This window comes from Antechinus flavipes, chromosome 1 (assembly GCF_016432865.1).
Source record: "Antechinus flavipes isolate AdamAnt ecotype Samford, QLD, Australia chromosome 1, AdamAnt_v2, whole genome shotgun sequence".
NCBI classification, from domain to species: Eukaryota; Metazoa; Chordata; class Mammalia; order Dasyuromorphia; family Dasyuridae; genus Antechinus; species Antechinus flavipes.
In genome coordinates this window covers 165,612,361-165,635,998 of record NC_067398.1, presented here as the reverse complement: position 1 = coordinate 165,635,998, position 23,638 = coordinate 165,612,361, and the positions used below count along the sequence as shown (strand labels likewise).

The 23,638-nt window shown below is 36.7% G+C and overlaps 3 protein-coding genes across 3 annotated transcripts in view; 2 read left to right on the top strand and 1 right to left on the bottom strand.

Moving 5' to 3' along the window:
• The first annotated feature begins 721 nt into the window (after nucleotides 1–721).
• LOC127544638 (ankyrin repeat domain-containing protein 34B-like) lies at nucleotides 722–7,656 on the top strand. The gene is made up of 2 exons (XM_051971394.1): nucleotides 722–809; nucleotides 6,234–7,656. Exon 2 carries the CDS (start codon nucleotides 6,274–6,276, stop codon nucleotides 7,654–7,656), a length of 1,383 nt encoding a protein of 460 aa, XP_051827354.1. The 5' UTR covers nucleotides 722–809; nucleotides 6,234–6,273.
• Nucleotides 722–11,741, top strand: ANKRD34B (ankyrin repeat domain 34B). The gene is made up of 2 exons (XM_051992770.1): nucleotides 722–809; nucleotides 9,923–11,741. Exon 2 carries the CDS (start codon nucleotides 9,963–9,965, stop codon nucleotides 11,520–11,522), a length of 1,560 nt encoding a protein of 519 aa, XP_051848730.1. The 5' UTR covers nucleotides 722–809; nucleotides 9,923–9,962; the 3' UTR covers nucleotides 11,523–11,741.
• A 7,704-nt stretch (nucleotides 11,742–19,445) lies between these two features.
• The window catches only part of FAM151B (family with sequence similarity 151 member B), a 54,973-nt gene continuing 50,780 nt past the window's right edge, over nucleotides 19,446–23,638 (bottom strand). The window contains exon 6 of the mRNA XM_051992778.1: nucleotides 19,446–19,627. Within this exon, the coding sequence (XP_051848738.1) occupies nucleotides 19,468–19,627 (160 nt within the window). The 3' untranslated portion in view covers nucleotides 19,446–19,467. The remainder of the gene's footprint in view (nucleotides 19,628–23,638) is intronic.

The window sequence follows — 23,638 nt, the reverse complement described above, 5'->3', positions numbered from 1 at the left end:
ATAATGTGTTAGTAGGTCATTAAATTTTAATGATGCTACCACTTAGTCCTGTCAAAGAATCTCTGCCACAATGACAGACATACATAACCTATCCTGAAAACACTGGGGAAAAGACTGTGACAATGCATTCTCAGCCCATTGCATCCCCCATTTAGACTTGCTTTTCTTATCTGTAAAATGGATATAATAACAGAATGAACTTCACAGGGTTGTTGCGAGGATTAAATGAAGTAATATATGTAAAGCACCATATACATGTGGGCTATTATAATTATTACTAATGTACATCTCCTAACTCCCATTATGGAACTTGTGTCTACTAGAAAAGTATCATTGGAAAGTTAATAACTGGGAAAGACAAGGGAAGGTTTCATGGATGAATTAACTTTTGAATTGGGTTTTAAAGGTTTTGATAAGTACTTAATTCACAAAGTTATTGAGATGCCCAAATAAGACTATTCAGGTTACAATACTTCACAAAATTAAATAACTAATGCCAATTGTTACTTTTTTTCTCTATTTTATTACTATTGTTAGGCAAAGAAAATAAAGGAAGGAGGACTTTCCAGGCATCTGTGGGTAAGATCACATAACTCATTTCCCTTGATAGTAAATTAGTTTACAGAGAAAATCAGTTTTTTGTCTTCCTCACAACATGGTGATGTTTTCTTGCTTTATTATTCTATAGTTTCAGTTACAAAGCACTTTTCAAATGCACTGCATTCAGAAGCTACATCTGGCATACATTTAATCAACACAGTTCAACGAACAACCAAGAGGAGGCCATTTTGAACATCACTCTGTGGCAGGTATGTCTAGCTGAGAACAGCTTTTTAGAACATTGCACGCACACAGACACAGACACACACAGGCATGCACACACTTCTGCATCTGATTAGGATATTTTCTTGAGATTTAAATCAGTAGGTATTTTATTAAATGCCTGCTTTGTGCATGGATAGGGTAGTGTTGATGTTGTAAGGGATGCAGAAGAAATAAATGATACCAATTACTGCCTTCAAGTTGTTTATGATCTAGAAACATTAAGAATAAGTGCTTTGAAAAAAACATTGTGAAAATAAATAACATCTGCATAACATATTACTTTCTCTTAAAGTTGTGAATTAATTTTGCTAAAAATTCACATTCTTACACTAATTTGGTAGTAAATTAATTTTTTCTGTATCATTTAACAATTTTCTAAAGCAAAAAGAATTCATATGTGTGTGTATCTAGTGCTGTAGTAGAAAATATTTTTATATTTTGTGGAATCCCATTGTACTATTAGAATGAAGACTTACCTGGGAATCAAGAAACTTGGGTTCTAGTCCCAGCCTAAGCAATGAATAGCTATGGGCAAGTCTTGACCCTCAAACTGACCCTCAGTTTTCTTTGCTACAAAATGAGATTAGTGGAACAGCTAGATGGTGCAGTGGATAGAGCACCAGCCCTGAAGTCAGGAGGACCTGAGTTCAAATCCAACCTCAGACACTTAACACTTCCTAGCTGTGTGATCCTGGGCAAGTCACAAATTGCCGAGAGAAGAGAGAGAGAGAGAGAGAGAGAGATATTAGTACATGGTTCTTAAGGTTTCTTTTAACATTACAATTTTATTTTCATTGTATTTATCATTTATTTTAAATTTACTGAATATGAAATATAAATTTGGCTTCAATATACTTTCTGCTACCTCAAGAAAAAATATTCTTTCATTCTTATATTTTGGGCTTACCCAATCACTATAAAATCACTACAATCATTACAAAAAAGAAATTAAAATACAGTATTTAACTACCCTCTTAGTTAATTAGAAACCTGTTAATATAGCATTAAATTAGGATGCTAGGAGATTGAAAGCTTTTATAATTTTGTTATTCGGTGCATTCGGATATCAGTGTTGAAAAGGACTTGAGAAGCCATTTAGTCCATACTGAACATCAGTCTCCTTGATTTCTTTCTTTCTAACAAGTAATCATCCAGACTGCATTTGAAGAGCCCTCCAGTGAAGGTGAATCCATTACCACTCAAGGCAGTCCATTCCAATTTTGTATGGCTCCAGTTGGTAGAAAGTTATCTACTTTTCTGCATCTTTCAGCAATATCTTCTTTTCTCTTGGGCCAAGTAAAAAAAGCACAAAAATCCTTATAAAAATCCTTCAAGTTCTCAAAGACAACCATCACACCCTTCTAAGTGTTTTCTCTTCCCAGCTGAATATCCCCATTTCCTTCAATGGATCCTCTTTTGATATTGTTTTGAATTCTTTCACCATCTTAGATGCTTTCCTTTGTATATGTGCCAATTTGTCAGAGTCTTTTTTGAAATCTGAAACTCACTCCAGATATAGTCTAATCAAAGCACGCAAATAAATAAGCAAAAAGTATTTATTGAGCACCTACTAGGTTCCAGGCACCGTGTCAAACATTAGGGATGCAAAGATAAAAATGAAATAGTCCCTGCCTTCAAAAGGCTTACATTTTACTGGAAGGAAAATAACTGTATACAGAGAATTCATACAAAATGTAAATCAATGAATAACTGCGTAGGGGTTATCTAATTTCCTTAAAGACTTAGGTCAAGAACTATTTTCTGTAGGAGATCTCTCCCAGACATCCACACTGTTGGTACTTTCCCTTCTAAAGCTACTTTATCTACTGTACCTCTCTAAAATGTGTGTGTATACATGTGTGTTGTCTCCCTAATTAGAATGTAAGCTCCTTAAAGGCAAGGGATATTTTTGTTTTTTCTTTACATCAACAGGATTTAACACAGGGCCTGGTACATGACAAGAACTTAATAAATGCTTGTTGATTGATTGCTTTGTGAACAAGTGTCACAGATAAAATGAGTCATTTTATCAGGTTTCCAACACATCTCTAAAATTTCAACAGTAGCTATATTTGCACCAGATGAAGTTTTACTCAATTGGAGCCAACAGAAACAGAGAATTCAACCTTAATCTGCTTGATTATATAGATATTTCATTCAAGAGTATAGGATCCAAGCCAGTAAGAGTCAATTCTTTGACAAGTATTCATTTTTTGAGAAGTCAGCATTCATTTCTCTGAAAATTCCACAAGATTATTCAGTTCTTCATGGTCTGCTGATTATTTTTTCACTAGAAACATTAGCCTCTCAAACTTCAAAACAACCCTTCAGAAATTATGCATGCTTCAGACTTCCATCTTCATCTTGAGCATGAGTCCAGAGACAGAAACTCCTTGTACCTGTTTCACTGACAAGCAGTCAGAGAAAGCCTTTGTCAGATGCTATCATTTAGCACTCTGGACCATTCTTTAGGATCAGCTCCAGAGCCCTTTCTATGATGCCTACAGGCCTAAGTGTGAAGCTTTTTAAAATACAGTTTATTGATATTTGGGTGTTTTAAATATTAATCATTTCCTAATAAACAACTTCTATAGTATTTCCCTTTAAAAAGCTAAACAAAACTGTGGTACTACTTGTAACTAAAACTAATTGTGATTTTTATTGGCAGTTCATTTGACTTTCCATTCTTAATTTAACCATTTGTTAACAGTATCTGGTGCATAATAGACATTAATAAATGCTAGCTGATTGAATGATTGATTGAACAAAGAAGCTTCTGTTTTAATCTCATTTTTCTGGAATCAGAATTGGCCATTGAATTTCACCTCAGTTTTATGTCACAAACATTTTATTTTAACAATGACTTTTTTTTTTGGTAACACATTCATTTGTAAATATATTTTGCTCTCCTCCTGCCCCTGCCCAACTTTATAGTAATTACCTCACTATTTATTCAGTCATTCCCCAATGATTTGACATTTGTCGTTTCAAGTTTTGCACTATTACAAATAAAGTGATTGTTGATATTTTTGAACAACTATGTCTTTTCTTTATGGCAACATCTTTAGGTACTTGCCCCCAAATAGAATTACTGGGTCAAAGGGTATGATCAGTTTGGCAGTGTGTGCTCCAAAAAATTTACTCTAATCCAAAGTCCCAGTAATGATATGATAATGCTTCTTCTATCTTTGCATCTCTGCCAACACTGGTTTTTTGTTTTGTTTGAGGTTTTGTTATTTTTTGTTGTTTTATATCAATTTGATTATTGTAATGTGATATTCAATCATTTTGATTTATATTTCTTTCTAATGGATAGAAAAATCTGAATAGCTTTTTACATGGCTATCGTATAATACTAATAATTTGGGGATCAGGAAGACATGGATTCACATTCCTCTTTTGACAGACTTTTTATACAGTGGTTATGGCATTGTTGTGGCTATTTTGGTGCTATGGCAGATAAAGGACTGGACCTGGAGCACCAATTCAAATCCTACCTCATATATTTATTAGTTATATAACCCTGAACAAGTCACTTAGCTTCCCTATAAATTTCCTATAAAATGGTTAGTTTGGACTTGATGACTTTTGAAGGATTCTTCCAGCCATAGTGAATCTATGAACCTATGCACAATGTCATTAGAGGAGAAATAACTCCAATAAGAGTCAGACTACTTATTATGATTCTTATTATGATTCTCAGTTACAGACAAGGGGCTGATCTCAATAAATAGAGATAGTTTCCACAACAATACAATATATAGTATGTATGTACTAGTGAAATCTCAGGTATGAATTTTTCTCACTCCCCCCCCAAAAAATTCCTCTTTCAAAAATTGTTCAGATCCTTTGATTCTTCCTCTCCTAGTGTGTTTTATTCTGTAGGACAAATATTCATTTCTTATAAATTCTCTATGTCCAATCATTATATGATAGATTTGTAATGTTTTTCCTCAATGTTTTCCCCTTTTTTAAAAGGGGAAATTTAAAATTTATAAATAAAAAGAGGGGAAATTTATTTATAAAAATATCATTTCTTTATATAACTAAAAATCAATTATTTTTCTCTAAAAATTTCTATGATTTGTTTTTTTTTCTTTCCATAATTGAGATAAATCTATAATTGTTTTTTTCCAGAATTTTAGTACTGACTTAAAGTCTAGTACGGCACATGAACTAAGGCATGAATCTAAACCCATTTTCCTCTCCATAATTGCCTAATGTTCCCAAGATTTTATTGAATTTAATTTTTGAATTCTATCCTCGTGTATTTATTATTGCTCTCCCATATGATCCCTCCCATATGATCTCTCCCATATGATCTCTCTCATATATTAAGTTTCTACTTCTGGTTTCTCTGTTGTGATTTATTGTTCTACTTCTCTGTTATTTCCCAATAGCCTACACTTCTTAACATGATTGCTTCAAAATACATTTTGAAATTTCTTTTATGTCAGTCGCCAGGGAGAGTGGGCTCAGATTTGGTGCCGTTTCTATGCAGCAAGGTCATGTCAAAATGCAGCAGGTACTGGATGAATCTGCTTCTCAGCTGTCATTGAGCTCCGTTTTGAAGATCATTCTGTAGAGCCTCAGTGCTGGAGTAGCTGGTTCCAAAACACAATATGGAAGCCATTAAGCTTTCGAATGATGGAAATTCCCTGATAAAAGCAGTCCAACTTCTGGGTCTTCACACGACTCACTTTCTTGATCTTTTGGAGCTCAGGAAGCCTTAGCTGTCTACTAACCTTTTTTTCCTGTAGAGGTGGAAATAGGCACCCCAACCACAGAAACAATAGCTCTTGGGCCACATGAGTCTGAAGACTGTCTCTCCATTGAGAATTTAGCTCTTCCCTCCTTACTTCAACAGCACCAGGAAGGGAAAAGCCAGATCAAGAACCAGATTCAGGCTAGAAAGTGTCCTTTGAATGTACCCGGGTTCTAGCTACTCAGCTGATCAATAATTGTACACTCCTCTGATTAGCAGGCTAACACCACTTTTACAGAATGACTTGCTGAGGCTGCACCCAAGGAGCATTACCCTTCACCAGGCCTCTTTGCCTGCTCCCTAATCTCTTCCATTTGGAGGTCTGCATCAGCCCCTCCTCCTTATGCGCCCCCATTACAGCAATGTGATTATTGCATTTCATGTCATAACCATGGAAGTTCAATGTGTTGGGTTTTTAAATAGCATTGTTATTCCTTAAAGACAGTTACCAATATGAAATTTGTATATCGTGTAATTCTGTATTGCTTTTTGCCCAACTCATTTTCGTGGAAATTGTTTAATTACCATTTCCTTTATAGCTTCTTTCTGCCATGCCTTCCCCAGAAATTAAAACTATTAAGACAGTGAATATAAGTCGGAACCTTGAGTTTGGCTGATATTTTTAATGTTCTTCTCCAACTAGGTCGCTGTCACTCCTGCAGTCTGGCTTGGAGAGTTTCAAGATGGATGAAGCCATAGAGCTTTCGAGTGATGGAAACTCCCTGCTAAAAGCGGTCTATCAAAGCCGGCTGCGCTTGACCAGGCTCTTGTTGGAAGGGGGCGCCTACATCAACGAAAGTAACGATCGTGGGGAAACGCCTTTAATGATAGCTTGTAAGAGCAAGCACATCGACCACCAAAGCGTCAGCAAAGTCAAAATGGTCAAGTATCTGCTGGAAAATAATGCCGATCCCAATATACAAGACAAAACTGGGAAAACGGCCCTGATGCACGCTTGCTTAGAAAAGGCGGGCCCCGAAATAGTCTCTTTGCTGATAAAAAGTGGCGCCGACTTGACGCTGCAAGACCACTCGAGTTATTCAGCCCTGGTTTATGCTATCAATTCAGAGGACAAAGAGACCTTGAAGGTTCTCCTCAATGCTTGCAAGGCGAAAGGGAAAGAAGTCATCATCATCACCACAGCCAAGTCTCCCTCCGGGAGGCACACCACCAAGCAGTATCTGAATGTGCCTCCGGGAGACATGGAAGGATTTCAGTCTCCAACTTCCTGTGCTACCCCTTCCGAAATAGAGATTAAGACCGCCTCTTCTCCCCACGCCGGCTCCTCTGACTTGGAGAAAGGGCTTTTTGGCTTTAAAGATCTGGATCTTTCAGACAGCAGTGATGATGCTTCAGAATCAGGTTCCCCTACTGGAAGAGCTGCTGCCGTTCACAGTGGGCCTAAGCTGGGCCAAGCACAACACTTGCATTTAGATCCCTGGATAAAAAACTCTCCTTCTCTCTTGCACAAGACTAAAGTGGCCTCTTTACAAGAAGAACTTCAGGATATTACACCAGAGGAAGAGTTCTCTCTGAAACTAAACGGGCTGGCCTTATCCAAGCGGTTTATCACCCGACACCAAAGTATTGATGTGAAAGACGCCGCACATTTGTTAAAGGCCTTTGAACAGGCTGGCTCCAGGAAAATGTCTTACGATGAGATCCATTCGCAGCCCTTCTTTTCCGAACCAGGCAGTTCTGGCAGTGACCTCCCAGGGGACCAAGACCCGGAGTCAGCAACTCAAGCGGCGTTTGTTTCTACCCTGAGAAATATTGTCCAAAGGAGAAGCTCGGGAGCAAATCACTATAGTTCCGATTCTCAGCTCACTACCGGACTCACTCCGCCAACTTCAGAAGATGGAAAAACGTTTGGAGGAAAGAAAAAAATCCTCTGCCCATCTCCACCGGCGCTGGCCGGGGCTAAGGAACTGCCGGAGAGTGTGCCTCCCGTCCCGCTGAGCAGGAGAAATCACGCCATGCTGGAAAGGCGCGGCTCGGGAGCCTTCCCACTGGATCACACGGCACAAACCCGTCCGGGCTTTCTTCCCCCAAAAAATTTACTCTAATCCAAAGTCCCAGTAATGATATGATAATGCTTCTTCTATCTTTGCATCTCTGCCAACACTGGTTTTTTGTTTTGTTTGAGGTTTTGTTATTTTTTGTTGTTTTATATCAATTTGATTATTGTAATGTGATATTCAATCATTTTGATTTATATTTCTTTCTAATGGATAGAAAAATCTGAATAGCTTTTTACATGGCTATCGTATAATACTAATAATTTGGGGATCAGGAAGACATGGATTCACATTCCTCTTTTGACAGACTTTTTATACAGTGGTTATGGCATTGTTGTGGCTATTTTGGTGCTATGGCAGATAAAGGACTGGACCTGGAGCACCAATTCAAATCCTACCTCATATATTTATTAGTTATATAACCCTGAACAAGTCACTTAGCTTCCCTATAAATTTCCTCTTCTATAAAATGGTTAGTTTGGACTTGATGACTTTTGAAGGATTCTTCCAGCCATAGTGAATCTATGAACCTATGCACAATGTCATTAGAGGAGAAATAACTCCAATAAGAGTCAGACTAGTTATTATGATTCTTATTATGATTCTCAGTTACAGACAAGGGGCTGATCTCAATAAATAGAGATAGTTTCCACAACAATACAATATATAGTATGTATGTACTAGTGAAATCTCAGGTATGAATTTTTCTCACTCCCCCCGCAAAAAATTCCTCTTTCAAAAATTGTTTAGATCCTTTGATTCTTCCTCTCCTAGTGTGTTTTATTCTGTAGGACAAATATTCATTTCTTATAAATTCTCTATGTCCAATCATTATATGATAGATTTGTAATGTTTTTCCTCAATGTTTTCCCCTTTTTTAAAAGGGGAAATTTAAAATTTATAAATAAAAAGAGGGGAAATTTATTTATAAAAATATCATTTCTTTATATAACTAAAAATCAATTATTTTTCTCTAAAAATTTCTATGATTTGTTTTTTTTTCTTTCCATAATTGAGATAAATCTATAATTGTTTTTTTCCAGAATTTTAGTACTGACTTAAAGTCTAGTACGGCACATGAACTAAGGCATGAATCTAAACCCATTTTCCTCTCCATAATTGCCTAATGTTCCCAAGATTTTATTGAATTTAATTTTTGAATTCTATCCTCGTGTATTTATTATTGCTCTCCCATATGATCCCTCCCATATGATCTCTCCCATATGATCTCTCTCATATATTAAGTTTCTACTTCTGGTTTCTCTGTTGTGATTTATTGTTCTACTTCTCTGTTATTTCCCAATAGCCTACACTTCTTAACATGATTGCTTCAAAATACATTTTGAAATTTCTTTTATGTCAGTCGCCAGGGAGAGTGGGCTCAGATTTGGTGCCGTTTCTATGCAGCAAGGTCATGTCAAAATGCAGCAGGTACTGGATGAATCTGCTTCTCAGCTGTCATTGAGCTCCGTTTTGAAGATCATTCTGTAGAGCCTCAGTGCTGGAGTAGCTGGTTCCAAAACACAATATGGAAGCCATTGAGCTTTCGAATGATGGACATTCCCTGATAAAAGCAGTCCAACTTCTGGGTCTTCACACGACTCACTTTCTTGATCTTTTGGAGCTCAGGAAGCCTTAGCTGTCTACTAAACTTTTTTTCCTGTAGAGGTGGAAGTAGGCACACCAACCACAGAAACAATAGCTCTTGGGCCACATGAGTCTGAAGACTGTCTCTCCATTGAGAATTTAGCTCTTCCCTCCTTACTTCAACAGCACCAGGAAGGGAAAAGCCAGATCAAGAACCAGATTCAGGCTAGAAAGTGTCCTTTGAATGTACCCGGGTTCTAGCTACTCAGCTGATCAATAATTGTACACTCCTCTGATTAGCAGGCTAACACCACTTTTACAGAATGACTTGCTGAGGCTGCACTCAAGGAGCATTACCCTTCACCAGGCCTCTTTGCCTGCTCCCTAATCTCTTCCATTTGGAGGTCTGCATCAGCCCCTCCTCCTTATGCGCCCCCATTACAGCAATGTGATTATTGCATTTCATGTCATAACCATGGAAGTTCAATGTGTTGGGTTTTTAAATAGCATTGTTATTCCTTAAAGACAGTTACCAATATGAAATTTGTATATCGTGTAATTCTGTATTGCCTTTTGCCCAACTCATTTTCGTGGAAATTGTTTAATTACCATTTCCTTTATAGCTTCTTTCTGCCATGCCTTCCCCAGAAATTAAAACTATTAAGACAGTGAATATAAGTCGGAACCTTGAGTTTGGCTGATATTTTTAATGTTCTTCTCCAACTAGGTCGCTGTCACTCCTGCAGTCTGGCTTGGAGAGTTTCAAGATGGATGAAGCCATAGAGCTTTCGAGTGATGGAAACTCCCTGCTAAAAGCGGTCTATCAAAGCCGGCTGCGCTTGACCAGGCTCTTGTTGGAAGGGGGCGCCTACATCAACGAAAGTAACGATCGTGGGGAAACGCCTTTAATGATAGCTTGTAAGAGCAAGCACATCGACCACCAAAGCGTCAGCAAAGTCAAAATGGTCAAGTATCTGCTGGAAAATAATGCCGATCCCAATATACAAGACAAAACTGGGAAAACGGCCCTGATGCACGCTTGCTTAGAAAAGGCGGGCCCCGAAATAGTCTCTTTGCTGATAAAAAGTGGCGCCGACTTGACGCTGCAAGACCACTCGAGTTATTCAGCCCTGGTTTATGCTATCAATTCAGAGGACAAAGAGACCTTGAAGGTTCTCCTCAATGCTTGCAAGGCGAAAGGGAAAGAAGTCATCATCATCACCACAGCCAAGTCTCCCTCCGGGAGGCACACCACCAAGCAGTATCTGAATGTGCCTCCGGGAGACATGGAAGGATTTCAGTCTCCAACTTCCTGTGCTACCCCTTCCGAAATAGAGATTAAGACCGCCTCTTCTCCCCACGCCGGCTCCTCTGACTTGGAGAAAGGGCTTTTTGGCTTTAAAGATCTGGATCTTTCAGACAGCAGTGATGATGCTTCAGAATCAGGTTCCCCTACTGGAAGAGCTGCTGCCGTTCACAGTGGGCCTAAGCTGGGCCAAGCACAACACTTGCATTTAGATCCCTGGATAAAAAACTCTCCTTCTCTCTTGCACAAGACTAAAGTGGCCTCTTTACAAGAAGAACTTCAGGATATTACACCAGAGGAAGAGTTCTCTCTGAAACTAAACGGGCTGGCCTTATCCAAGCGGTTTATCACCCGACACCAAAGTATTGATGTGAAAGACGCCGCACATTTGTTAAAGGCCTTTGAACAGGCTGGCTCCAGGAAAATGTCTTACGATGAGATCCATTCGCAGCCCTTCTTTTCCGAACCAGGCAGTTCTGGCAGTGACCTCCCAGGGGACCAAGACCCGGAGTCAGCAACTCAAGCGGCGTTTGTTTCTACCCTGAGAAATATTGTCCAAAGGAGAAGCTCGGGAGCAAATCACTATAGTTCCGATTCTCAGCTCACTACCGGACTCACTCCGCCAACTTCAGAAGATGGAAAAACGTTTGGAGGAAAGAAAAAAATCCTCTGCCCATCTCCACCGGCGCTGGCCGGGGCTAAGGAACTGCCGGAGAGTGTGCCTCCCGTCCCGCTGAGCAGGAGAAATCACGCCATGCTGGAAAGGCGCGGCTCGGGAGCCTTCCCACTGGATCACACGGCACAAACCCGTCCGGGCTTTCTTCCCCCCTTAAATGTCAATTCCCATCCTCCTATCCCGGATGTCGGTGTTAGCAACAAGATTTCCAGTCTCTTTTCTTGTGGACAAAAAATACTCGTGCCCACCGTCCCTACTTTTCCCAAAGAGTTCAAAAACAAGAAAATGTTGTTAAGGAGACAGTCGTTACAAACGGAACAAATTAAGCAATTAGTAAATTTTTAAAAGGTAACCCAGAAATACTTTTACATGATGTGTGTGTCTGAAAGGCAGAAGGAGCTTTGAAAGGTCGTGTAGCTCATCTTCCTTCTTCCACGGAAACAGTAACTCAATGTGTATCCATTAGGAGTTGAGCATTATTTTAGGCACTGTGGTAATAGACCCTTAGATATAAGAGATAGTCACTGCCTTTGGGCAATTCAAAACATATAAACTACTGGTGTGTGTGTGTGTGTGTGTGTGTGTGTGTGTGTGTGTGAATCTCCTGGTGAGATTTTCCACCAATACAGATGTACAACTTACCTGTAACTTGCTTAGCATAGTGTCTGGCACATAGTAGGTGCTAAATAAGTGCTTGTTGACTGACTTCATAGTTAGTTGCCTTGAACACTAAGAAATGAAGTGACTTTCTCAGAGTGACTTTTCCATCAGAACGTTCTTAGAAGTAGGATTTGAACCCACCTTTTCCCAACTATCAAGCCACTTCTCCATCCACTACATCACATGGCCTCTCACTCAAATGCAGATGGGAAGTTCCTATTTCTAATACAACCTTTCATCTTCCCTATAATACATATAATAACTAGGTTTAATAACCTTCATGTGGTCCAAGTTTTTCACTTAAATAAAAATCAAAGAAAGAAAAAAGGACCACATTGTTTTCCCGCAGTTCTGTAGACTTTTCATATTTATCAAAATATTTTATAAAGTAACTGTTCAAGTCAATGAATATCAAAGTTCATGTTGCCCAAGGTATAAAAGTGAAACACTATGATTGAAATATAATTTTCTGGCTACCCTTCCCCCTCCTCCACCAGCAAAACAAACTATGAGTAAGTAGGAATTTAATTAAAATGAAAAAATAAAAACCAAAGCAGTGATACTAATAAATTTCTTTTTGGAAGTACTATTCATATAATCAGCTGCTGCATCACCATGAGAACATTGACCAATGTGGCAAAGTGCTGATAAAAAGATTATAAGTTATTTCAATACCATATCTGTGTGTGTGTGGTTATTCTCCAATTTACTTTCTTCTCCATGCTTACTAACTTCTATGACCATCAATGGAAATTACTGCTAGATTGCCAATAATAAACTATAAATATAGATCAAAAGTAAAGAAACAGTCATTTTGAATTATAAAAAATAATTAAAGAGGTTATTTTCAAAGAAGCACTCATTTAATTGCGAACAGATTATTTTTAGTTTTTAGTAAGCATTGACTAAATATTGATTTAGTTTAAATATTGAATATAAGGTTACATTTAATTAAGAAACCCAATAGAAACTTAATAAAAGAGTGTACTAACTGGTTAGAAATGGCATTATAAATATTTTACTTCTGATTTGCAATAAAGCTAGGCTAAGTGTAGACTTGTATCTCTACATCCCCAAATATTCAAGCACAGTATTTCCATTCATCTAGTTTTTTAGGACCCAAGAATGATTTCCAAACAATATTGTCTTATGATTTGGAAATGTGTTACAAAACCCAATTCCTTGTCTTGGACATAGTAGTTACATAACAACCTATGAACAAAATTATCTAGCACCCGAAAATATGAATTTAATATTTGTGGTTCACAGTTTTAGATCTTTCTCCACATCACTTTAATATTAACCTAACATATAATTATGTAAGAAAAAAATTCTGTCTTTCCTAATTTCCATTTTATGCTGCCTTTTTAGTAATTTAATAGAAGCAAATTGCACTGTATATGTTAGTGGTTTAGTTGTGTATAGTTGAACATTTTGAAGAAAATATTTAATTACAGGGTTTTGTTACTTGATGTTTCCATGGATGAGTCATATGATTAGAGAAATCTTTTTTTGATCCAGACCACTGTTCTAAGGAAATGTACCTGGTGTTTATAGATGTTGTTATTCAATCATTTGAGGTGTGTTCAACTCTCCATGACCCCATTTTGGGGGTTTTCTTGGCAAAAGATACTAGAGTGATTTGCCATTTCCTTTTCCAGGTATTTCTAGATAGCTAAGCCTACACATTTTTTATTACTTGCAAAGTTGTTTGCTTTTTAGTTTTAAAGATATATATTAGAAAGAAAATGCATATAATTCTATTCATAAATCAGCATACTCTATAAATAAAGACTTGAAAATGTAGTTTTGAATGTTGTCTGCCTTTGACTTATTAATGAAAAATATTTGTACTGATTTCACAAGAATTATTTGGTTACATGTGAAATTATCTTGAGATGAAGAAAACCACAAAATTATAGCTCCTTACTCTTCTTATTCCTTCTTAAAAGACATGAAGTGTGGTGAGCTGTTTCAAGCAGTCATCTCTTTAAATAGTTTATGAACCAACTTTTTTTTAAAGCTTTTCTGTAGGCTCCAAAGAGATTCTTCTTCAATATCTACTAATACCCAGAGTCCAATAGCACAAAAGCTCCAAGTAAATTTTTATGAGACATAGCATTGGCAACAAAAAAACAAATATTTGTGTACAAATCCTATATTCTTAGCTAACACTTATTGGAAATGATGAGCATTCATGCCCTATTTTCCACCCTCTGTTCTCACAGCATGAGAAAAGACTCACCCTTTTCTTGTTTTCTGTGTCTTTAACAATATCCTTAAATAAAAAGACTCAAAATAGGAAACCAAAGTAAAACTCTCAATGTGAAACTATTGGAAAATAACAGTAAATGCTATGTGATATACTCTAGCCTGCTAATGTCAAGGTATGTAATGGCAGCAACTTTTCATGTTTTTGTAATGTAACTTCTTCATACCATATTTATTTAGTTAGTTATTTTTTGCTGAGGCAATTAGGATTAAGTGACTTGCTCAGGGTCACAATCCATGTGATTGATTGTGTTAAGTGTCTGAAACCAGATATGAACTCAGGTCCTCCTGACTTCAGGGCTGGTGCTCTATCCACTGCATCTAGCTCTCCCTATTTTTACTTTCTTAAAGCCACCTTAGAAACCCAATGTTACCTTTTTTTTAAAAATGTCTAATGAATTCTTTACAAACATTTTTAACCTAAATATAAAACAAAAAATTGCCCGGAATACTGTTCATAGATTTTTATTTAAAAGTAAAAAGAAACAAATTAAAAGAAATACCAGAGATTAAGGAAGATATTTTCTGAGCCACAAAGTCTCAACTCACCTGAATGAAAAATAAGACCTGTACAAAACATGTAAAGAGAAATGAAAGCTGTTATGCAAATTTATGAACATCAGTGAGGACTCTCAACCCCACGATTCAGAAGTTTTGCTTTAGCATTTTGGTTGGTGACTAAGTTCTAATAGTACTTTCAATTTTATACAGTAATAAGGGCTTTCTTTTGCCAATGAGTAAATGAATGGGGTGGTAGATGAGGATAAGGTAGAAAATAGCTTTGTTCTATTTCTTGTGGGACTTGCCCATTTACACTGTAGAGCTAGCATGCTAAAGAGCTGATCAATGGAGGAAGAACCAAAATCTGAGGCAGAAATCAAATTGAGAGAAACCTTGCTTTCACTTGGAAGGAAGGAAAGAAGGGAGAGAGAGGAAAAATCACTCCTATTATCACCATTCAAGTGCTCATAGACTAGAAGAGAAAATGAAAAGGCCCCTTAGAGAATTCATAACATGGATTGTTTGTATTATATGTACAAAATTTCCTGGTACAAGATTTCCACCCTACTCAACATTTCCTTTCTATATAGTGAAGGAAGCACTTTTCTCCTAAATAGTTGGTAGATTATTCTGAAGAGATTGAACGCTTAAAGAGGAACTAGCTATATGGACAGACAGAATTTGTGCTTCATTGTATTAAGAAGCACAGTAAACAGATACATGTACCAGTGTCTGTATAGAAACTGTTTTTTGTAAGGTGGGTGCAATATATATTTTAAATATAGAGATCATAGGACCAGAAAACTAGAAATTACCTAAAAGGACATCTAATCCAGTCTTTTTATTTTATAGATATAACCGAGGCTCAGAAAAGTGAGGGGGCCAAGGTATATAGAGAATATGGAAGTAGGATATGAACCCAAATCTTCTGACTCCAGAATCATCACTTGGTTTCCAAAGGCTTAAATGACTGCCTATGATCACATGGCACATGGCAGAGGAAGGATGCAAATGTCAGTCTCTCCTGGTTCCAAGTCTAATGCTCCATTGTACTCTGATGCTTTTCTCATGTACTTAGAGGTGATGGCATTTGCTACCACACCTGTATGGCTATTGCTTTTCCTATAGCCAGACATCTCCCTGTGCTCAATCTGCCATGCTTCCACTTCTCCAGTGCTCCTATTACTCTTAAGCCCCTGGAAGATATCATAAAACCTCAGTTTACTGGGTTTTCCATATACTCTTCTACATATGGCTTGCACTTTAGAAGGAGTTCTATAATAAGAGTAAATCTAAGAAAAAAACTGACTTTTTTTGCACTATTTCCCATGATAGTACCAAAAATTTGAACAACATATAGAGAAAAATGTGGCAACACTGTCAGTTGGAAAATTAAAATAGATGGCAATTAATCACCTTTCATGGTCCTCGGGTTCCCCATCCTAAGAACGCTCCCCCTCACCCCATCTAACAGTTCTTGTTATTTAGCTGTTTTGGAGCAAAACTGAGCAGCTGCAGCCACATGGACCTCTCTCTCAGCAGCTGGAGCTGGCTGCTCTGGCCTTCTGGACTCCTGGCAAGGACAGGTTTCCCTGAAGGATGTCTAGACTGAATCTCCTAGTATTCACAGCATTTTGAAGAGACTAAGACTTTTTTACAGGCCTCCTAGCATCAATATCACTAGCTATGTAAAGATGGTAATAGTTGATATCAGTGGGATCCAGTTGAATGAAAAAACAGCATTATTGTCTAGTAGAGCTTGAATCTGAATCAGCACCACAGACAACACCCACACCACTCAGATCTGTCTTTTTTCCCATGGATTGGCAGCTGGCCATCTTTGCAAATGAGATGCCAGGGGAAAATACCCAGGGGATCATAGAATGCCATCCTGATACCACTGTGTCATTCATTTGGCCTCTGCTCCCAGAAGTCCATCCAAACCCAGCTCTCAATCTGCAAGCTACTCCAGACTGGCCAGTTTTAAGAATACATCAGCACTATCTAAAGCATAGCTTTCTTGCTAAATTCTTGGTGTAGCTTGAAGAGCCATTTCTTACATGCTAGTATTATTCCATGATGAAAACAGGTTTGGTCCAGATACAGAGGAAACAATACAAAAGAGAAAATTCTTACAAATTATATTCTGTATCCAGATGAAATACTAAGCAATATAAGTAGAATCATTTAAAAATTTTTACAGCCTCTTTACATTTTTCCTCTTTTACATTTACAGCCACTTTAAATTTTTCCAGCCTCAAACTTCTCCCTCCAATCTATTTTCCGCAGAGATGCCAAAGTAATTGTTCTAAAGAAGAAAAAAAATTAACTATCTACTAATATGCCATGCACTTTATAGACATCTCGTTTAATCTTTACAACCAAGCAAATTAGGAGCTATTATAGCTCTTATTTTACAGTTGAGGAAACTGAAGCAGGTAGCAGATAAATGACCAGTCCAGGGTCAAGCAGAAGTATCTGAGCCACATTTGAACTCAGGTCTTCTTGACTTCGGGCCTCGAGCTCCAGCTGCTGTGCCACCTGGCTGCCAAGGGAGGGCCTCTGTCACTTCCCTTCTCTAAAACTTCAGTGTTTTCCTTTTATCTCCAAAATCATAGGAGAGAGAAGAGCCCTGTACCTAGGTCTTCCAGTGCCAAGCCTGACATTCTTTTCCATTGCAAAGTCCTTCACAGCTTTACTTTGATCTCTCTCTAGTCATTATCATATATAATTCTCCCCGGATCCTACAGTCTGGCTCAGCTAAGGTTTTGGCTGTTCCTTATATAGTGAGAGGAGATAGAGCTGAGGACCAGAGGCAGAACAGCCATCTCTAGCTTCTTCTCTCCCCACCCTTCTCCAAGAGACACTTTTTTTCCCCACCAGAAGAGACATCAGGAAGTTGGGATCAAGACCACAGAATGAGGGATCAGGGAGGTTACTGGGCTAGAATGATTTCTCTGCTACTTTAAATAGTGCTGGCCTACGAGAAATAATAGGGTTCAATCTAACTTTGGAGTGCCTTCTCATTTGGAGGGGGAGTCCAAGGTCTATTTTCAAGGCTTTAACCGTTTCTCATCTAATACTAACTCCAAAATGAACACACATTGTAAATGGCAAAGAAAACCATTTATCCAAATCACAGCAAAACAGAAATAAGAGAAAGTATGAAGAGGAGACTATATACTAGACAAGAGAATATTCATCATTCAATACATAGTGAAGGTGCTTTGGGAATGAGTTATCTCAGTTCAATCAAGAGAGGTGATGCTGGATCTCATCCAAAAGGAATCTCCTTACAGTTTCTAACGGAGCTAGCTGGGACTAGGGGCATGATGGAAACTACTCACTCTTCACGTTTTTTCAATCTTTCCCTTCACCAATCTAAAGTAGGGTTGGTCTTTTCCATCTTCTCTCTTTCTCCCACTTTTTTTTTTTTTTTTGGTGAGGCAATTGGGATTAAATGACTTGTTTAAGATCATAAACCAGTGAGTATTTGAAGCCAGATTATCAGCTTCTCTCTTGAAGTCAAAAGCCAAGAGGGGCAAAGTGACTCAAGTCTGACCAGTCACAAAGGGAACTGGGCCTCCTAAAACATCCAGAAGGGATTCTAAAGGAATACTCGTTCTTAATGAATTCCCAAAGAGGGCTGGCCATAAAGAGTCTAGAAGATGAAGTTTTATGAGTTCCCCCAGAGCTCAAAGAGGATCAGTAAAGGCCAGAGATCTTTTACCTCTCACTATGCAGATGAGGCCTTCAATTCCACCTATAGAGTGGTCCATACCAATGGGCTTTGAAACAGAGGTCATACATATAACACCCCATTTCCTCCCTCCATTCAGGCATGGAATGCCCTCCCTCCTGACCCTGGCCTCAGAGAACCCTCAGATACCTCTGAAGCTCACCTCACACACAGATTTTCCTGCTGCTGCCAGTGCCTTCCTCACCACTCATGACTGCCTTTAGTTTGTATGTGATCTTTATGTATGCACATATCTTTTCCAGAATGTAAGCTCCTTAAGGGAAAAGTAACTTTTGCTTATGTTTCTCCAAAGCCTGGTGCTTGGCACATCAATGATACTTAATAAGTGCTCACTGACTGACTCATTGGCAATGAATGAAGAGAAAGAAGAGGTGGAAATAAAGTAATATCAGTAAATATAGAGGAAGATCTAAACAAGGATAGTGATAGTAGAATGTACATAAATTGACATATTATATGTGTGTCTATCTATCTATAGACACACATACACACGTATGTGGGGGGGGCGGGTAGACAATTTGGGTTAAGTAACTTCTCCAGGGTCACACAGCTAGTAAGTATTTGATGCCATTTAAACTCAGGTCTTCTTGACTTCAGGGTCAGTGCTCTGGCCATTCTGTGTCACCTAGATGCTCCTTTGAGAAATATTTCAGAGGTAGAACTTAAATGTTTATTAGATATGAGGGAGGAAAGAGAAATAATCCATAATGTTGATAGTTTTGAACTTGGGTTGGTAGGTATATAGTGGAGCTATCAACAGCAACTAGATTGTTCAGTGGATAGAATGCCAGGTCTGGAGTCAGATAATTCCTGGTCAAGTCATCTTACTCTGTTTGCCACAGTTGCCTCATCTGTAAAATGAGCTGGAGAAGGAAATGACAAACTGCTGTAGTATCTTTGTCAGGAAAACTCCAAATAGGGTCACAAAGAGTTGGATATGACTGAAAACAACTCGATAACAACCACAGAACCATCAACAGACAAACCTGTAAAACATATCAATCTGTAATTACAATATACAAAGTAATTCAGGGGTTTTTTAAAGCCCAAAGCAAACTAAGTATGTGAAATAAAAATGTATGGAGATTTGTAAGCTTTTTATTTTTCAATTTCTATTCCGATAGCTTGTTTGAATTCTTGGTTTTGTGGCTCTAAGATATCATAGAAAACTTGCTTTTTCCCAAAATGTTCTCTGACAAAGAGCAAATCTTCAGTGGGATATATATCATCTTTTCCTGTCCAAATAGTCAGACTGTACCTGCATTAAAATTGAAAAGAAAAAAAAATAGTTAAAAATGAAATCAGTGATGATGACAAAAAATTCTAATAAGAGCTAAAGTAATAACTTAAGATTTATTTTTTTCAATTACAAATAGATTTTAGATGGAAGAATTTTATATGGGTGAACCACTTAGAAAGTAAAAATAAATCTTATTTAGGTGAAGTGATGAGTTTTCTGCTTCCTGTTTCAATATTCACATTTCTTTTTCATAAATAAAGAACAGATAAATCAAACTATCTGTATCTAGCTGTTATACCTATAGAAGCAACATATAAATGTTTAGTGGCTATAAGAAGCCTAGCATATTACATTGGTTTTCAGGTTGTGCTATTACTAATCAAAAAATCTGGTCCTCATATCCACATATCACAAGTGAGAGTGGGTTTTTTAAATAACAAGAAAAATAATAGCACCTTAAGTTTATACAATTGTTTATAGTGAAGGAAACACTTTACAGATATTTATAGATACAGATCCTCACAAATCTGCAAGATAAGATAAGGAAAATGGTCGAAAGGGGAATAACATTTTGCTAAAATAACATACTTCTGCTCTTAAGGGATAGAGAAGGGTTATACTTGTGTGCTAGTTAAAAAAGAGAGGAAAGTATATATCACATGCTGATGTCTGGTAGCATTTCAGTAGAATGAAAAATAGATGAAAATTTCTGAACTACCACAGTAATTCTGTATGAGAATGCAGAACAGAAATATGAAGTTCTGTCTATAGCCTTTTTTTGATGCTTTTGTCAAAACAGCCTTACTACTCTGTTGATAAACTCTAAAAAGAAACTGACATAAATATTTAGGAGGGCATGTTCTAGTACTGTTATTTTAATATGACATTGTTATTTATAGAAAAAAATCAAACTACTCAGGAGTATTAAATATATGAATTTAAATCAAATCAATTTAAAGACTCAATTATAAATTTATATTAATATTAAAATGGCTGGAATCCCTGAAAACAATCTAACTTTTTATTTTTATCATCATTACAATAGGAATTGGAAATTGTTATTTTGGAATTTAAGAAGTAGATTAAGAGAAAAGTTTGTTGTGAGGAAAGCACTTCAATCTTAAAGTAATACACATGTAATACACATTTATTTATACCCATAGCATGAATCCAAAAATTGTATCTCCTTTTTACTATCTTCAGATATATTACAAAGAGTAATTTTTTTTATTAATAAGTTTTTATTGATAGAACGCATGCCAGGGTAATTTTTTACAGCATTATCCCTTGCATTCACTTCTGTTCCGATTTTTCCCCTCCCTCCCTCCACCCCTTCCCCCAGATGGCAAGCAGTCCTTTACATGTTGAATGGGTTGCAGTATATCCTAGGTACAATATATGTGTGCAGAACTGAACAGTTTTCTTGTTGCACAGGGAGAACTGAATTCAGAAGGTAAAAATAACCCGGGAAGAAAAACTAAAATGCAAGCAGTTTATATTCATTTCCCAATGTTCTTTCTCTGGGTGTAGCTGCTTCTGTCCATCACAAAGAGTAATTCTTAAGGAAATGATGATAACATCAAGTGGATATATGCACTGAAAGCAGGGCAACAGAAAAGCCTAGAACTGAATAAAAAGAAATTGAAATATCTTCTATACCATGATTCCAGGTCAGAATTCAAAATGGAGTAGATTAAGAAAAATTACTATAAAAATAATACTACATGCTATTAAATATAGTGCCAAATAACTATCCTTCAAATATATATATATATAATTTAAAAGTTCAACATTTATTTTTATTAAAAACATTTGAAAGTATTTATATAATTGGATTTATTCTTAAATTGATTTAAAAATTAGCATTTATCTAAAACCATCAGGAAGCATTATTTGTAATAAGGATAAATTAAAATTTTTCCCAGTAAGATCAGATGTGAAATAAGAATGCCCACTGTCACCAATATTATTCAATATTGATTTGGGAAATCTGTTTGGAATTGGAAATGGGAAACCTTTCTGGGCAAAGAAACCTTTATTAAAAGAAACAGAGGTGACAAGTTTATATAGTCTGCCTATTATGGTCTGAGACCCTGAAATGCAAAATCCACATTTATATAGGTTACTTTTTCATGTGTGGCTCAACAATGCCCTCCATTTTTTGCAGATCAGCCCTTTATATTTTGCACAGCTTTTTATCAAGATAAGGTCAAAATAGAAATATGACCTATATGTAAAGAGAGATTTTATAAGAAAATTAGAAGGACATAGAACATACTACTTGTCAGACTTATGACAGATGAAAAATTATGAATAAATAAAAGCTAGAAAGCAAAGATTGGCATAAAATAGATCATTTTGATTACATTAAATTTAAAAAGTTTTGTACAAATAAATATAACCAAGATTATAAAGAAAGCAGAAAACTGGGGGGAGAGGAGGGGAAATTTATATACCTTTACCAAATAAAGGTCTCATATTCAAAATATGTAAACAACTTTGTCAAATCAATAAGAATATGAGCCATTCCTCAATTGATAAATGGTCAAAGGATATGTACAGGTGATTTTCTCATGAAGAAATCAAAATAATTTATAGTTGTATAAAAAAATGCCCTAAATCATTAATGATTAGAAAAATACAAATGAAAACAACCCTAAATTGTCCTTTTACACCTACCATATTGGCTAAAATGAAAGAAGGGGAAACTGACAAATATTGGAGGGAGGGAATATAGGAAAACTGGGACACTAATTCATTGTTGGTAGAATTGTGAACTGATCTAACCATTTTGGAGATAATCTAGAACTATACCCAAAGAATTACTAAATTATCTATATCCTTTGACCCAGAAATTTTACTACTTGGTCTATTTTCAAAGACAGAAAAAAAGAAGAGTCTCTTTCTGTTCTAAAATGTTAATAGCAGTTCTCTCTGTGGTGGCAAAGAACTGGAAATTGCAGAGATGTTCATCAATTGGGGAATGGATGAAGAATTTGAGGTATATGATTGTGATGGAATACTACCAAACTATAAGAAATAATGATCTAATGAGTTCAGAAAAACATGGGAAAACTTGCAAAAAAAAAAAGCAAAGAGTAAAATGAGCAGAACCAAGGAAACATAGTTTGTTTCCATATATATATATATATATTGTCTTAAGACAGCAATATTGTCTTAAGAATGACCTTGAATGAATAAGTTATTTTGACTATTATATTCAAATTAACTATAAAGGACATATGAAGAAAAATACTATTTGCATCCAGAGAAAGAAATGATAAATAAAAGCATGTACAGAATAATTTTACATATATATATATATATATATATATATATATATATATGTATATATATATATTTGTGTCTAATGGTAGCCACCTCTAGGGTGGAGGGGAAAGAGGGAAAGGGAGAAAAGGGGAAAAAAAGAAATATCCACAATAATTTTGTTGTAAATTTGAAAAGAATAGAAAGTTGTGCATAGTAGATTTGCAGTTTCATGTGCAATCATGTTTTTATTGACCTATTATAGAAATATTTATTCTAAAAATTAAAAATAAAATTCAATAATGAAAAATTATTATATAGCCTTTTATTTTTGAAGGTGATTATGAAATTTATTACCATCATTGGGTTCAGATGTGACTGAAAGGTCTAACCTGACATTAATAATCCTTTCCATACTGCCTAGACATGAACTGCCATGCCTTTAGGAGGCCATCAATAAATTAGTGACTGGTGGGCAGCTGTAAAGTACTTGAAAAACCCATGGTTGCTTACAACTTTTATTCTTAGATTAGAGTTTAACTTAAAACATTTATTCAGTCAATAATCAAACAATTAAGGAGTATTTATGAAGCACCTCTCAGGTGCCAGGCATTGTGTTAGGTGGAGCAAAGAAAGCAAGATAGAAAAGAAGGGAGGGATGGAGGCAGGAAAAAAGGCAGGCAGGTAGGAAGGCAAGAAGGCAGGGAGTAAGAAAGGAAGGGAAGGAAGGAAGGAAAAGGAAGAAAGGAGAGGAAGGAAGGG

What these genes read in the sequence shown, in the direction of transcription:
- ANKRD34B (XM_051992770.1), top strand. Translation starts at nt 9,963, where the DNA reads ATGGATGAAGCCATAGAGCTTTCGAGTGATGGAAACTCCCTGCTAAAA.
- LOC127544638 (XM_051971394.1), top strand. Translation starts at nt 6,274, where the DNA reads ATGGATGAAGCCATAGAGCTTTCGAGTGATGGAAACTCCCTGCTAAAA.